Source organism: Amia ocellicauda, chromosome 10 (assembly GCF_036373705.1).
Source record: "Amia ocellicauda isolate fAmiCal2 chromosome 10, fAmiCal2.hap1, whole genome shotgun sequence".
NCBI lineage: Eukaryota > Metazoa > Chordata > Actinopteri > Amiiformes > Amiidae > Amia > Amia ocellicauda.
In genome coordinates this window covers 20399413-20415994 of record NC_089859.1, presented here as the reverse complement: position 1 = coordinate 20415994, position 16582 = coordinate 20399413, and the positions used below count along the sequence as shown (strand labels likewise).

General features: G+C 46.3%; 1 protein-coding gene across 8 annotated transcripts in view; it reads right to left on the bottom strand.

The window, feature by feature from the left end:
* Positions 1-14395, bottom strand: part of akap9 (A kinase (PRKA) anchor protein 9) — a 61558-nt gene extending 47163 nt beyond the window's left edge. For all 8 annotated transcript variants that reach the window (XM_066715447.1, XM_066715450.1, XM_066715449.1 and 5 more), the window contains exons 1-4: positions 14157-14395; positions 4858-5103; positions 841-885; positions 89-148 (exon numbers count right to left, since the gene is read on the bottom strand). In XM_066715447.1, coding sequence (XP_066571544.1) covers positions 89-148; positions 841-885; positions 4858-5103; positions 14157-14204 — 399 coding nt within the window. In that variant the 5' untranslated portion in view covers positions 14205-14395. The remainder of the gene's footprint in view (positions 1-88; positions 149-840; positions 886-4857; positions 5104-14156) is intronic.
* Positions 14396-16582: the final 2187 nt, after the last annotated feature.

The window sequence follows — 16582 nt, the reverse complement described above, 5'->3', positions numbered from 1 at the left end:
AGTGTTGTGCAAAGGCAGGAAGTCATCAGGAGAGCTCAGAGCACCAGCAGCCACCAGTTCAGCGAGTAACCAATGGTTTCTACTGTACCCTGATCAGATCCCTGGAGGAGCCATCTGTGCTCACTGCGGCCTCGAGACTCCCATTCACCTGTCAATTCACAAAGCGGTCAGTCATTAAACCCAGTGCCGTCAGCGGGTGGGTGAGAGCGAGGCGGGCTTTACACACTCTGGTGATTTAAACTCCTCGGACAGGGGAACACCCCGACATACAGCGCTCCTGTGGAGGACCCCCAATCTCTGAAGAGAGACCTGACCCTGGCTAGGCTTCCCGATGTGCCTCAAGGGATGGCCGGGCTGCCCACTGGGAGGCTGAGGCACTATTAAACTAGAAGGCCAGGATTTTTTAACAGGGCAGCACTGGCCCCACCAGCACACCCCAGAGGAAAGACCTGGAAGAGGGAGCTCCTTAAAGCAGGAAGAAACACGAAGCTCTGAAATGCCAATGCAAACAATCAAAGAAATCAGTGACTTATTTAAAGCACTTTTCAAATACATAGTATACAGGGTCATTAGTCTCTGGCTGAGGGTCAGAACATCACAACTCCAGTATAACCATGTCAGTGGGGAACTTCTCTCCATGCAGACATGTCGGCACGCACACACACACACTCATCGGAAAACACTAAGACACATATTTCCCTGTCCACTGCACGTGACCCGAAAAAGCCAGGACTAACCAGACGATCTCAAGATGACAGAAGCCGTGTGGAGGAGAACAGAGCCCAGCTCCAGAGAGAGGGATGTGTGTGGACTGGGACATTCACAGTGCTACGTCCTTACCTCAGAAGTGTAGTCCTCCGCGGTGGTGGAGACCTCACTGTCAGGCTGAAACGAATAAAGACAAAACAGAGCAAAATGTGAAATGCAGGGCGATGGCAGACCAACCGCAGCGTCTTCATCAGCACAGCAAAGTGTGCTTAGGTTTGTTTGCTTCCACTCTTTTCCCCGGGAAGAATAGAAGAATTATGTCAATGTCAAACGATGTCTGCACAACTGACCTACATAGTGCAGACACTTTTGAGGAGGTTGTTACTGCACTCATGGCAAGACACCGTTAATGCTCTCCGTCAGCATTTACTCTCCGCGTCTTTAAAAGGGCTCGTGTAGAGAGTCTTATTGAAGACAATGTAGCAAGTAGTAACACCTTTAAGCTTCAGTCAAGGTAAAATATATAGATGTATATTAAAGCAGTATATTAAAATAGGTACTGATAATTTGTGGCCTCCTTTTGGAATGAATTAAAATAAACTAAACTAAAAACAAAATACTTACTGCCTAATTATTATAATAATAATGACTATTGCAGACTCCCTTTTGTACTTTCTATGGGGAACACATGGAATGATTAAATTAATACACTAAATGACTAAAATACACTAAATAAGGAAATCCTGAGTTTATTATTGATGTGGTTATCTTGCAAATGAACCTAAGGGATGCTTTTAGAGGCAGTAGTATTTTAATTAATATTTTATGATGCATAACAATCAAATAAATTAAACTAATAGATTTTCTATCTATAGAGACATCTGGAAAGTATTTCAGTGGATACCAAGTCAAAGCAGAGACTCATTCACTTTAGGTTTTTTTTCTTTTTCTTCCCCCACAGACACAAAAGAAACGCAGACAATGTAGTGCACATCAAAGCCAGGCTGAATCTGACACACACGTGACCACACCGGTTACAACTGCCTGACTGCAGAGCGACTGGGTTTCCACAGCAACCTTTTGCTTGAGAAAGGTGCGTTGTTAACTGGAACACAGAGGCAGAAATTCTACTTATTTTTATTTATTTTATTTTATATTTTATTTTTTTATTTAGAAGATACATCTTAAGAAAACAATCAGTCAATAAGTATAAATATATATTATAGGTCACGACTCAGAAATGCTTAGGGGGGGTAGGGAGGAGGAAGCATAAATACTTCTAGGGAAACCCCACATGCAGTCTCCCCCATTCCTTAATGCGATTCTTGCCCTCAGGGAGCCGATTAATCTGTCCCTCTACCCCGGCGGTGTAAACAATCCTGAAGCCAATGCGTCAAGCCCGTCTGCTCTGGGGCAGCAGCTGCATCTCGGCAGAGGAACCATCACGATTGATCCGTCGTTTTTTGGTTTGTTTACAGATCTGTTTGTTTATGCATTTATAATCTATCGCTCTGTCTATTTCTCTCTCTCTCCACCGCAGGGCTGGTCAAGTGGTCTCTCTCTCTCTGAATTAGTGCAACGCAATTGAATTATTTATTTTCTGTGTTTCCATGGCAACAGATACATCTGCAGTCATCTACAGTAGCAAGCGCAAAAAAAGAAAAGACTGTGCACAAGCCCTGACTGACCGAAGGCCCCTCTGAGCTGTGAGAGCGCAGGTTAATCGTCATCCCATCAACTCGCAGATGGACCACTTGACACGGACACCACAGCACAGCCTCCTCCCCGGCTAGTCTCCAATGCACACCTGCTGCTGCTGTTGTTCTGGACGAATGTCACCATTTGTGCCGAACATTGTGAGGTGACCCATCGCCTGCATAGAGGCCGGGAGACCGAGGGTCTGTGCACGGTCTCCATCTGGGCTGGCAGCGAACGGGCGCGTTTCACAGAGCGGCAGAACTCTGTGCCTGGCAGAATTTCACCGGGCTGCTGGAGGCTCTCAATTCTGTGTCAGCTTTGTGACGGTTGTCGAATAATGTCACTGCAAGGCCGAATCGTCTTTACAATTTCCTGAGCAATGCAGCTCTGGCTCACACAAGGTTACTGCGCTTTATACTGCCGTGAATAGAGTGCGTGTAGCATTCAAACTGCCCCATCATTTCATACAGGCCTGAAGAGGAAAGTAATTTAAAAGAAGATGTCAAAGAGTTTGATAAAATAAAGTGCTCTTCTCAATAGGTATCGTAAAGCGGACACTTTCGGGGGTGCATTAAAAAACATACAGCAGATAAGCCGACTATTTTTAAATGTGTTAAAACAGTATAAACTGTGCTCTTCATTGTAAGTAAGGTAACTGCATGTAAAAGATCGACAAGGGCAGAAACACCAGAAGCAGCAGTTCATGAAGATCAACAGATAGAAGAGGAGTAGTCCCCCAGTCCAGCCCCCACAATAAGGGCCCATTCGCACTGTTCTGTACAGTGTCAATTACGTTGATTTATTCCCTGGGCCTCATCTTCAAACATTTACAAATGTAGCTAATAGCAACGGCATCGTTCTGTGTGTGTGTGTGTGTGTGTGTGTGTGTGTGGGGAGGTTATCTAGTACTTTGCTTTGTAATGGATTTAAACACGGCCTTTGATGATCTAAAAGCAAGCCGAGTACCTGCTCTCTGAGCGATTCCCAGGATGTTAATAAAGGCTGTAAAGAACAAACGATCCGTTTACATTAGGATGGGTTTTAGCTTGATAACTACACAGAGGATTTTTTTGCTGGATTACAGTATTTAAATGCAAGAATCAATAAACAGAGTGCTTATATATGGCAGCATTTAAAAATAAAAGGTATACATACAGATACTTTTGAAAGTGGTTCTGGACAAGGTCGTAAAAAAAATAAAAATAAAATGTTAAAAATGTGGAAAATGGTTAAACTCGTAAAGCATGGAAATATCAACAGGAGACCCCTGAGCAGCACCCCCCCCACCCAAAGCAGCCTCACCCTAGAGCACCCCCACACTGAGGAAGCCTCACCCTAGAGCACCCCCACACTGTGAGGCTCCCGGGAGCACAAAAGTCCACCACCTGTCGTTGGGGGACAAGACAGCTGACAGGAGGAGACAGTCGTTGACACTGCAGAACCAACCCCCCAAAGTCATTATCGCCTCAGTTAACACCAGAGTCTGCTCCTCGTAATCATCCCTCCTCAGCCTGGAAGTCTGTTCAGTTCACCAAAATCTACAGCCGTCCCCACAGTTTGTCCACAGGTGCAGGATCTGGGCCGGGGGGGCGTCTTCCTCACTCCTGGGGGTCCCTGCCGCCTGCCTGGGCAACCAAACGTTGGACCAATGTGCTTAACGCTGAAATAGCTTAACGCACTAACAATGTACAAAACACAACGCGCAGGCACCTACAGAATCTGAAGAGAAGTTCGTAATTTCATTAGACCACTACGGAGCACAGAGCCGGGCTGGAACGAAAACCCAGGAGACCCCCACGGCCCCCCAGGACCGGAGTCTGACACCCCTGCATTGAATCATACCCTCCTGACACCCGACACCCCTTATGAGAGCCTGCAGACCCCCGGCAACACAGCACAGCTTGAGACTCTGTGAACCAGGGAGCTGCAGAGGCGGCTAAAGGGCTTCGTGCTGCAGATTTTATCACACAAGTCACCATAAAAAAAAAAAAAAAAAAAAAAAAAGACAAAGCTATGTATAATAAAATAAAAAGGTGATGTAGGCAATATAAAGCCATAAAGAGCTTCCCTCCACCGGCACGCAAACCATACTCACAATGCTGTGACGAAGCCGTTTGGATGAGGCTGCCCTCAACGCTCCGGATTATGAAAATTAATTTGCCTCACTCTCCGCCAACAGGGTTGACCCCCCCCCCCTGCTTTAAAGAATGCAGTGATAAAATACACGGCATCAAACCTCGCCAGCTGGTACTGAGCAGAGACTGAGACGGCGGCACGTTAAACTGCAGCTCAATAACATTGATACACAATTAAATAGCACAGAGACTCGCAGTGCAGTATTGCAGTCTGTGGACAGGCACACAGAGCTGGCACCGGGGGATCGGATCGATCCAAAGCCCCTAGACGCGGACACGGGCTGCCCTGTGCTCTGTTCCGACCCCGCAGGCATACCTCTATGGTGTAGGTGTGATCCTGCGTGACCGTGTCCCCGCTGCGCAGCGTCCTAGAGATGGTGAACGTTGAGGGCCCCGAAGCGGCCCTGCCCGCGTCCTGCTGGCTGCTCTCCTCCCCAGGTGCCTGCTCGGACTCGGTGCCCACGTGGGCATGCTCCCCGTGCCTGGTGCTCACCGACTTCTTTTTCTTCTTCTGTTTCTTCTGTCCGTCTGCCTGTGCTTTCCGCTGCCGGTACTCTGCCAGCTGTAACACACAAACACACACACACACACACAGATTTCAGTTTCACCTGCTCCATCATCGACAGTGGCTGCACAGAATCAAGCAGCCACTTCAAACAGGAGAATAACATTAATCTCGAATTCGCTTCCCTTGCTGCTCTGAAAACTAATGAATCTCACTACATAAAGAGACCAGCACTATTATTTTTTAGAATATCTAATACAAATGTCTAGGTCTAATGCTATCCGTGCATTACAAAAAAATACACAGCCTATCTAGACACCACTGATAGACTCAGAGTAAAAGTTTATGCTTAATGCATCATGTCATTTTAACACACAGAGAAGCCCACGAGAGCCCCTGCACCTCTCTGCGTGAGAAGCAGGTGGCTCTGCAATTCAAGACACACACTTTCCTAAAGCAACAGATGCTCAGAAACCGTTTGAGCTCCAAGAACCCAGATACCTACTGTCAAGCTGCACAATTTGGAAAAATTGAAACGAAACATGGCCGGATGCAACCGTCTTCACGGACGAGGAAAAGACCTTCTCCAACACAGTATCAGGTCTCCCTGCCGCGACGCCGGGTGCTAATCCCTTAAACACCACTAAATGGATTAAAAACTAAAACTTTTAGGTTTACAAAACATCCACTTACAGGAGCGAGCAGCAGCATACGCCTGGGGTGTCACAAACAATTTTCCGGAGCTGTGAATTCCTCCCAGACCTCGCAGATCAAACATCATCATAGTGTTCACTTCACCTCCCCCCTGTCTGTCACAGCTGTCACCATCCTCATAAACAGGTTCAGAGTAACACCTCTAACTAATGACACAGATTTTGATGGTCTGCCTCTACACAACAGCTATATTAAATACAATCCATCCACCCATTACAGTGAACAACACAGGAGAGAAGTTCAGAATGGTTTAACAGTGTTATCTTAACATGGATCTTAAAGAAAAATATTTACAGCGGTCTGTTTACACTGAAAGCACATTTTATTTGGTGAGATAATGGTGGATGATGTTATTAACTTCATTAGCTTATTATCATTAACTTTACCATAAATAGACCACAAGGAAATACTAAAAATGAAATAAATGTTTGACAAAGTAGATCATTCAGAATAAGAGTCTGATGGGAGTTTTATTTTCCATCAGTATAGAAGACTCCCCACCTGGAACAGCTAGAGGCACCGGACGTGTGATGAAGGCAGACCTGCGGTTCTGTATCTGCTGCAAACACGACCAACACCGAACTCTTACACTGGTAACGGATTCACTATGACGTTTTTAATTCAATCACCAGTGTGGATACTAAGGTCTCCTGCAGGGAAACTCGCCCTTATGACATCAGTAGCCAACACACAACAACGCAGGTGTTCCCCATTTACACACGGCCTGGCACAACCTGCTACAACTTGAGTCTAAAAGGAAAACGTGATCAGCGGCAGGAGAAGGAGCCATCCCCTGGAAGATTGACTACAAGATTAATCGCACTTGTCAGTTAAAGGACATCCCTCCATTAATCCAACCATGACAAGACCAGGATATCAACACTGACATCCCCCCCAATTACACTCACAGACTTTATTCTTTTGAAAACAACCGAACATGCAGTTATCAACCCCAGGAAAATGTGAGCAGGTTTGAACAGACCAGTTTGATCTATGACCACGGAGGCCCCCTGAAAGCGTTTGGGTTAATATCTTGTCGCCCCTGCTCAACATGCTTTGTAATTGAATCTGATCACTCCGCCCAGAATCAGCCCAACACTTTTACTAATCACACTCACGCCGAGCAGCTTAACCAAATGCTACTTGATGTGCTGCTCTATCCTAATATAGACAGAATCACAATAAGCTGCTTTTTTGGTGGACGGACCCAATTGACACACTTTTGATACTATGCATCTCGCCGGGAGGAATTAGGCGTCAGCTAAGTGCCAGGTTAGGACTACCAAACCGGACTGTGCCAGCGAGCCTCCCGGGATAAGACTTTCAGAAAGACGAACAAAAGAAAGGAGCACAGATGAGTAAAGTTGAGTAAAGACAAGTACAGGAGTGCAGTCTGGACATGATGAACGGCAAGACATTCAGCACAGGTTTGAAACGGCGAATTTGCTGCTCTGTGCGGAAAACAAGCTGGCCTGGCCTTCCAAATATGCCTGTAGCCACAACGATACACCAGCTGTGTTAGTGTGCGCTGCTCCTAATGGCCTTAGGAGGGCCCCAAAAGGATAAACTAACACATCTTTACCAAGGTTTTTCAATTTCTTCCAAAACACAGTATGAAACTCCCAAGCCATGCATTTATTTATTAAACCTGTACACGTTTATCTCGAGCTCAAAGAGCAATGATTCTGAACTGTGCAAATGTAGTCGAGCTCAGGCAGACTGCGCTTTCGCATCTTGCCTCTAGGCTGCTCAGTCAATTCCTGTGAGGCACACAGAGGATTTTAAAGCAGCTCCAAAATTTATACCTTGAACAAAGTGGTCTCTCTTGTGAGATGCTGCAAAGACCTGGCAGCTCTTTTACCTGATTAGTCTCCCATTTCTCCGAATCTGATCAACATACAGGGCACGATTTGGTTTAAACAACTAGTTCATGAACTTTCTTTTGGGCAAAGAATGCATTTTCTTGTTACCCGCTACCTACAATCCGCATCCCTCGCTCTCCCTGACTCTTCTCCCTGCATTTACAGGGAGTCCCATGTGGGGTTGTGCGTTATTTTATAGGTTTCCCAGCCGGACTTGCACAAAGAGTAGTGCAGCCCTGCCCAGCTCACATCTCACAACAGCTCTGTACTTTTATTGGTGTTCCAGTCGGTTTCCTTCCCTCAGCCCCGTAGGTCTCCCTTGCAAAAGAGATCTCATGGTAAAACGCACATTTGTGAATAAAATACTTGTATTTGAATGTTTCCCGATATATAAAAAAAGTAAATAAATGACAAGGAGCAGTTCGTATAATGTAGTCTGACTGCAGTCTGAAGCTTGACAGCTCCAGTAGAGGAATGAGGCGAAGAGGTCGGTTTACAACAAAATACAGCTCCTACAACCCGACAAAGGAAACAACTCATTCACACATTCTGACTCAGAGAAGTGTTTGGGTAGGATAGCCTCCTCGAAGATCAAGAAACATCAAACCAATCTTGGAGTAGATACTGCTTATGAATGGCAGGCTTTCATACCTCAATAAGCACTCGGTACCTGGCCAGGATATCCATGTGAACCCCAGAGAGAGAACTGCTGCTCCCAGACAGCCTGGCCCATCTTCCACCCTACGAACATCCCAACACACGTCTTTATGCACTTCAGCGTCTTGCTGCTAACAGTTCATATTTAAAAAGCACTTGGCTACTTAGGGGGGGGAGCTGGGCAGCAAACCTATGCAAGCGCATGTGTAAATATACTTGCACTGGGCAGCCCTCCAACGCCTGGGATTATCTTCCACCCCAGGTAGTGGAGTCGTCTTCCTCTCCACACCATACACCTGGGTCAAAGCAAAGATCTCCTCGGCCGTTAGAACTGCCCAGGACTCTCCGAGGAAAACCCAATTTTCTGAGGCCAGGGGGAATCACGCTGTTCGACATGGTGAAGCCGCCCGTTTGCGGAGATAGCTGGTTTGATCTTGGTGTACTCATGTACTGTTTTTTTTTTTTATTACAGTAAAGATGTTTTTTAAGTCCTTACGAGAGAGTTTTGCCAAATAAATACAGGATCAGAAAAGCAAGACACCTGTAGAAGAGCGAATGCTGAACAAGGTGTTCCAAAACACAAAACCTGTGGCAGTGTTTTCCCTACCATTATACACCTTAAAAACAAACCCACAAAAGTGGTTCACTGCTCTCACTCGCTATGACCCCCCATCTGTCAACAATCCGTTACATCTGTGAAATTTGAGTAAAACGCAAACGAAAAGCCTGCCGAGACGAGTTGTGAGGTGGCTTTAATGCAAAGACAAACCAATGCACACGCCACACACACACATCTATAAAACACACTTTAAATCTACACTTGATATGGGAGTGTAGGACACATTCTGCCCCCACATACTGGCAGCCTAGCGAGAGATTAGCATGCCGCCCTCCCCTGCAGAGTGGGGGTGCTCCCTGCCCCTGGTGTCCTCAGAGCGACACAAAGACTGTGGTAATCTGCTACAGGAGCTGTTGCCCCTGCTTCAGGAAAACATAAGTCTGCCTCCCTAAACGAGGTTACACTCGTTAATCACTTGAAGAGGTGACAAGATTTCAGATCTCGTTACTCGGCCAGGAGGGAGGATCAGTTCTGCCCGAGAGCAACTTATGCGAGAGCTGGGCTTCGTCACGATGCAGGAAGTGGGACACACTGATGGGCCAGGAGACTGAGTGACCCGAGGCACGCCTCTCACGGCATTTAAACATCCATCTGCCTGCCGCGCCGACACTGCGGACCAGATCTAAGTAAACAAGCTATGACAACCGTGGTGGGAAAGTAAGACACTAGCACAGAGCAAAGAGGTTTCGTATACGAAAAGGTGAAAACAAAACCTTTAAAAAAATATATAATTAAAAAGCACTAACATTCCACACAATGGGTGTGTTGGAATAAAATAACAATGATGACCATATAAATACAAATTGTAAAATTTCTTTAGGTAGCCGACCATTTCAAAAGCAAAGGTAACATATTGAAGAAAGGAACCTTAAATAAATAAATTAAATGCATTACATCTGCAAGCAATCCCTCCAACACTGAAACACTATTTATTCATCCCCACACACAGCTTACAGATACTGGTGGCGGGGGAAAAAATAGCCAACACAAACTTTCAATTTTCAGTCCATATGCCAGCATGCTCTCTTTTTTTAAATTCTTAATGTATAATTTTGAAGGAGAAATTCCTGCCAGCATGTGCATCACAGCTGCTCAAGCGATCATTCAGAAAAGCAACTGTTCGCATTTGAATACATCAACACACTTGCCTGCCAGCACTGAGTGTGTGGCGTCGGCAGACTAGATACAAACAGGAGCAGTGCTCTGACAACGGCAGCGAATGTGCGACTGTGCGACTGTGCAAACCTGCAGCAGATTCACACATCGACGTCTCTTGGAGAAAAGCACGACATGACTGAGCCTTTAGAAGACAAGATACTAATAAAAGACTACAAAAACTCCTTTTTTAGTTTTAAGTGTGAAGACACCAAAGTTTTAAAGAAAATTTTAGATTTTCTGAAAAGAAAACTGCATCTTTGTCCGCAATCAAATGTCCATACTAGAGTGATAAGACATTTACACTTCAGTTGGTTAAAGGGATCTTGCCATTTCTTAAAGGCCCGTTGACCAGCTGCATAAGCTCCTTGCATTGAATAATGCAAGTATTGGCCTAAATGCAGCAGGTTTCCCTGAACGGGCACATTTAATTCAGTGTGTTGCTTTACTTTGTGTACCAGCCCAAATTAAACCAATTTGGAGTCAAAAACTGCAGCAGATCAGCAGGTTTCTTCATTCCTTCACATCTGTGGCTCACAGCCTCGGTCCCAGGGACCACAGTCCAACCAAAAACTGTGACTGAATCGTTAACCTTCATTGCATTAATCATTTGCTTAATTTGACTGTTGAAATCGCTTATCTTACTAAGCGCTTGAGTATTCGAGTACCTGATACCATGTGTGCTATTTTTCCCGCCATTTAAAAATAATGAGAAAAGAAAACAAAGTCTAATTTAAGTAGGAGCACTGTGACATCACCATTTGCACAGAGTACAAGCTCACCAGAACTCACTACTGTATGTGATCAGTCACCGACAGGAGATTAAGGAGGAACAAGGAAGGTACAGTCCGGTCCTTAAACTGCCAGGGAGTTCACAGTAAATACAGTCCTGTCCTAAATCTGCCGGGGAGTCGACAGTAACTGCAGTCCAGTCCTACATCTGCCTGGGAGTTCACAGCAACCGCTGGCAGCACCACAAAGTTTCGAAATGTCAGCCAGACGGAACAAACTGCATCACAGAATCTGGCAGCTGAACCCACACCCAGCTACACAGCCCCAACATTGAGGGATCAATGACCTCATAGGCAATGATGTAAGCAGCTCCGTGAGCAACTTGACTACATGTGTCTGCTTTCCTTTGTAAAACACGAGTTAAAACAACATTCTGTAAAGTCTTTGCTTTACGCATTAGGATTACAACTTTCACAGCCTTTTTGTTTTGTTTGTTTGTTCCTAGCGAATCGATCCACAAAACTAGATAAGGATAGCATTCCATTCATTTCTAAGAACCCCTAGTGGCCGTGCTCAGTGAGGGGCTGTCGAGTGGCTTCCTGCAAACACGGCTAAAAGTATGCAGGCCGGTCGCGATATAGCAGTGCTGTTGAAAACCTGAGTCCTGGGCTCCTGGAGCACCTCCCCTTGACATGTATTACTGCTCTCCGCAGCCAGAGGGTGACCCAGTTTGCAACTCCCTTACCTCAGGTGTGTGTTCAGCGTAATCCTATTCCCCACTTACCCAGCGTCTGACTACGAAGACACAGGAGAAGTGCACCATACATCCACGGGCTACAGCCGAGCGAAGAGAACACTGTGTGCTGTTCAGAAACCAGCCAAAGTGTCTCTAAACGACTGCCCCCCAGGAAGTAAATTTGCATATACTGGACCCTGGCGATATGTGGCCCTGCTGGAGCCCTGGCCTCAGAGAGACCGTCTTTGAAGGACTTTCTTTACATCTCCATCTCCTTACAACCTGCAGGCAAAGCTTGACCGATACGGTTTAGTAAATACACAGCATCAATTTTAAAATTGTAATTTGAGTGTTGCAGTTGAACATAAGAACAACAACAAAAACAACAAAAAAAATCACAGTGGATCCTGCAAAACCAGGTGTGTCCAGTAGTGCTCTGGGACCATCAAAGGGATCGCATTAATGTCAAGCTTCTGGAAAGTGCGGCACAGAAACATCCCCCCACTGCAACGCTGATGCTGCTTCCCAGTTCCCACCACTGCGTGTCAAAGTGGTGTAACTGCGATGCTGCGATTATCATTTTTGAGATGTTCTCTGGGCTAAATGAGCTAAATGTAATGGCATTTCTCAGTAAAGGGTACAGGGCAGCAGGCTGCTAGGGCAAGTTAATTCACTCAAGAACATAAACCTGGAACATGTCAGGAATAGGTAAAAACACAATTAAACTGCAAGTGTGCAACACATTGTACTGCCCGGTGACCAAGTGTTCACCAAAGCAATGACAACCTGTAGCGGGCCACGCTGGACACTTTATAGCACTGAAGTGAGGTCCGGGGAGGGGAGCTCTGTGTGTGCGTTGGAGAAGGCAGTGGTGAGAGAAAGCTGGAGATGTTCACCTCAGAGTTACCCGGGCAGGATTAGCCGTGAATATCTGCTGGCCTCCTCTCCTGGTCTTTGCCCACTCTGTATTTTTAGGTGCTGCGCCATAAGGGTCTAGTCTAATTTTAAACTACCTCTGCAAGCCCTCTCTCACACTCCAGTGTTGTTAAACAGCAGGCCAAGCTCTTAACCATTTCCATAGGGCTGGGGCAGTGTACTGGCATGAAATGATGTCCAAACAATATAATATATACAGTACACTAATTATTCTGCCAGGTACATAATTTTGATTGTGGTATATTGATGCTTATACTCTTCCTAACAGCAGTATACATTTATTTATCTGTAAGCAATGTGTTGTTTGTTTGTTTCCTTTCATACAAAGGAACAGTGCGCTAAACAAAGGCACTTGGACTGGGGTATCACTGCCAAACAAGGACACTTCATTTAAACACAGGATGCAGGTGAGGAGTCCGTTTCCCCCTGATTGCACTGTCCTGCGTTACACTGCGAGTCAGCATAAGAAAAGGTGAAGTGCTTTTGTCCCCCATGGCTGTGCTACTGTGGAGTCAGAAATGCGGTTGTGCAGGAATGTCAAGATGTTCTCCCCTCGGAGACACAACACAGGGTTTGTGGCCAGGCACGGATTTGCAAAAAGCTTCAGCACAACCAACACCATCGACAGTCCACACGACAATAGACGACACAGAGAGCGCGTTAAAGAAGAAAGCGACTGTCAAATAGCACACGCATTGCCTGTGCGCACACTGACACACTCTCTCACACTGACACACTGACACTCTATCACATTGACACACTCTCTCACTGACACTCTATCACATTGACACACTCTCACTATCACACTGACACACTCTCTCACTCTCTCACACTGACACACTCTCACACTGACACTCTATCACTCTCTCACACTGACACTCTCTCACTCTCACACTGACACACTCTCACACTCTATCACACTGACACACTCTCTCACTGACACTCTATCACATTGACACACTCTCACTCTATCACACTGACACACTCTCTCACATTGACACTCTCTCACTCTCACACTGACACTCTATCACACTGACACACTCTCTCACTGACACACTCTCTCACTCTATCACACTGACACACTCTCACACTGACACTCTCTCACACTGACACTCTATCACACTGACACACTCTCACTCTATCACACTGACACACTCTCTCACATTGACACACTCTCACTCTCACACTGACACACTCTCTCACTCTATCACACTGACACACTCTCACTCTATCACACTGACACTCTATCACACTGACACTCTATCACACTGACACTCTATCACACTGACACTCTATCACTCTATCACACTGACACTCTATCACACTGACACTCTATCACACTGACACACTCTCTCACTGACACTCTATCACATTGACACACTCACACTCTATCACACTGACACTCTCTCACTCTATCACACTGACACTCTATCACACTGACACTCTATCACACTGACACTCTATCACTCTATCACACTGACACACTCTCTCACTGACACTCTATCACATTGACACACTCACACACTCTCACTCTATCACACTGACACTCTCTCACACTGACACACCGTGGCGCTGACACAATGTATTCACTGACACAGTGTTGCCGCTGACGCACACAATGAAACCCTGACGGAACGACACAGCCGAGCCGCCCGCCACCATCCCGGCCACACCGCCCGCCCGTCAGACTGGCTCCTACCTTCGCTTTACCGGCCTCCAGCTTCTTCAGCTTCTGCTCGTCCTCCATGGCCGTGGTCCCTGCGCCCGGGGAGAGAAGAGCAGGGCTTCATACACCGTGTCAGCCCGCTGGGAGCCGGTCGGCGGGCTCGATAAATGCACTGCTCGCTGTCGGGCTCTCAGTCCCGCTCCCGGCCGCCGCACTAACAGCAGCCGCAGCCGACGGTTCCTCGCTGGCGCTGCCTCTCAGACGCCATGACATCCACGTAAACACGGGACGGGCCGTGATGACGTCACGGGGTGCCTGCCCGGGCCGGCCACGCCCCCTCAGGGCCTCCTTTAGGGGAGTCTGCCGTCAGGTGGCAGGGCAGTCCGTTTAAAGGGGCATTTCATGTTTAAATGTTAGATTTAAAAGTGTTATCCACGGTAATTGAGTATATGCTGCTGTTTCACTTATTCACTGCTGCTTCAGGCTGCTGTTCTGCTGCTAATTATGTTTTTATTTCCTGTTAATTAATGAGGAATGTTATAACAATACATGTATATGGCCCCAGGTAACATAATTAAAATAATCTGCTTTAACCGTGTCCCAGTAATAACGATTACAACAACTCAGTGCTTCCTGACCCTATGAAATTGACCCAGCATGTATTTAAAGCTCTGTTATTCACTCATTTATTTAGTTAAATAAGTATAATTTATTCATCTGTACTTATTTATTAATGATCTCTTTTCAAAATGTATTGTCAGAGATGCACCTGAGCGACTAATAAAGACCCCAGTTGATTGACCTGGAGGTCGGGTGGCCTCAGGACTCAATGTCTGCTGCTTCTCCAAGCTCCTGTGTGTAGAGAGGCAGACTGGGATGCTGTGGGGAATCAGATATAATCTACCTGGAACCGTTACCAGGACTAACCAGAATGAATTAAATAAACTACTAAAAGCTAGAGTCTGTTTAAGGATAATGTTGTTGATATCATTGTTGAACCAGCACACTTCCCTGCGAACACAGGCAGGAGTTTATTTCAATTGTTTATGTGATTGCATAGAAATATTTCAAGGTGCAAACACAGCAGGTTGTCTTTGTGAGCAGGCCGCTCTGTGTGCCTGGATTACATCACTACAACAAAACTTGCATTCCTCCAAGTGTCTGAATGATCTCAATTCTCCAACAGCTATTTCAGCTTTGGATATACATCATCGAATGAATACAACTGGACTGCAGTCATTTCCATTTCTCCTGCCCTTTCTTTCTTTAAGAAATCATGAAATCCTGCTCCTGTAGCACATATACACACAAACACACACACACACACATATGCAGTATCTATACAGTAGTATGGTGTTATCATGTGTCTCTCTGCAGTCCACAGTCTGGGCAGGACACCAGCATGTTTCAGTGTAACGCTGCAACGCTGTCGTTCAGAGGAAACTCTCTCTTACGCAGCCCAGAGATACATACCAGCAGGAGGAGATCGCTGTCTCCGGGACACGGGGGTCGTGCAGCTGATAGTCTGACATATCTTCAGCTCCACCCATCGTCTCTTGGACATTCTTAGGTACAAGTGGAGCGGGAGGTGCTGGTCTGAGTCCTGACCGTGTCTCTGCCGCTCTGAGGGAAGAGCTCTGTACGGCAGACTGTCAGAAAGTGGAGGGCATTAATAATTGACATCCCAGAGTACTGTGTCAGCCACTGTAACTTAAACCCCACACACATTGTCCAGGTGCATGCTAATGATCTAGGGGTGCAGGTATCTTAAACTGAACATGATGTCAAATAAAATTATTATTATTATTATTATTATTATTATTATTATTATTATTATTATTATTAAGACTCTCCATTTCTCAACGTAACCTTCACAGATGCAATGCATGATGGTACACGTTGCAGGCCCGTTCAGGTTCCCCTCAGGCCTGTGAACAAGGGCTTCTAACACACAATACACCATGGATGAGTGAAGAGACTGCCTTCTGTACACACTTATATTGTCTCTGCCATAATGATCGCCATCCCCTGTCCGAGCCAGAGGCACTTTCTGTCCAAGAACCCACGGTCTCCAAGTGTGGGCCAGCAGAGCATCATGAACACGCAGGACTCAGGATCCGTAGCTTCATGTGTCCAGCCCGAGACGGGGGTAGCATGCTCCCTCTCAGTGCCGCCTCCTCACCTGCCATCCACAGCCTCCCCCAGACTAGCGTGGGCAACTCTGAGCGTACCCAGTGTGCAGTGAACAGGAGAGATACCCCCGCTACCCACACAGGACAGAAACGAACAGAGAAGCCATTAATGTGTGCCGGACTGATTCACAAGAGACGAAGCTGTGCGAAAGAACCCACCACCCGGCTCCTCACTGCGGGAGCTCTCTGGCGGGGTGGGTTCAGCAGGCCTCAGTGAAGAAGCCATTATCATCAACCTGCAAGAGCCTTCATTACGGCCAACGTGTC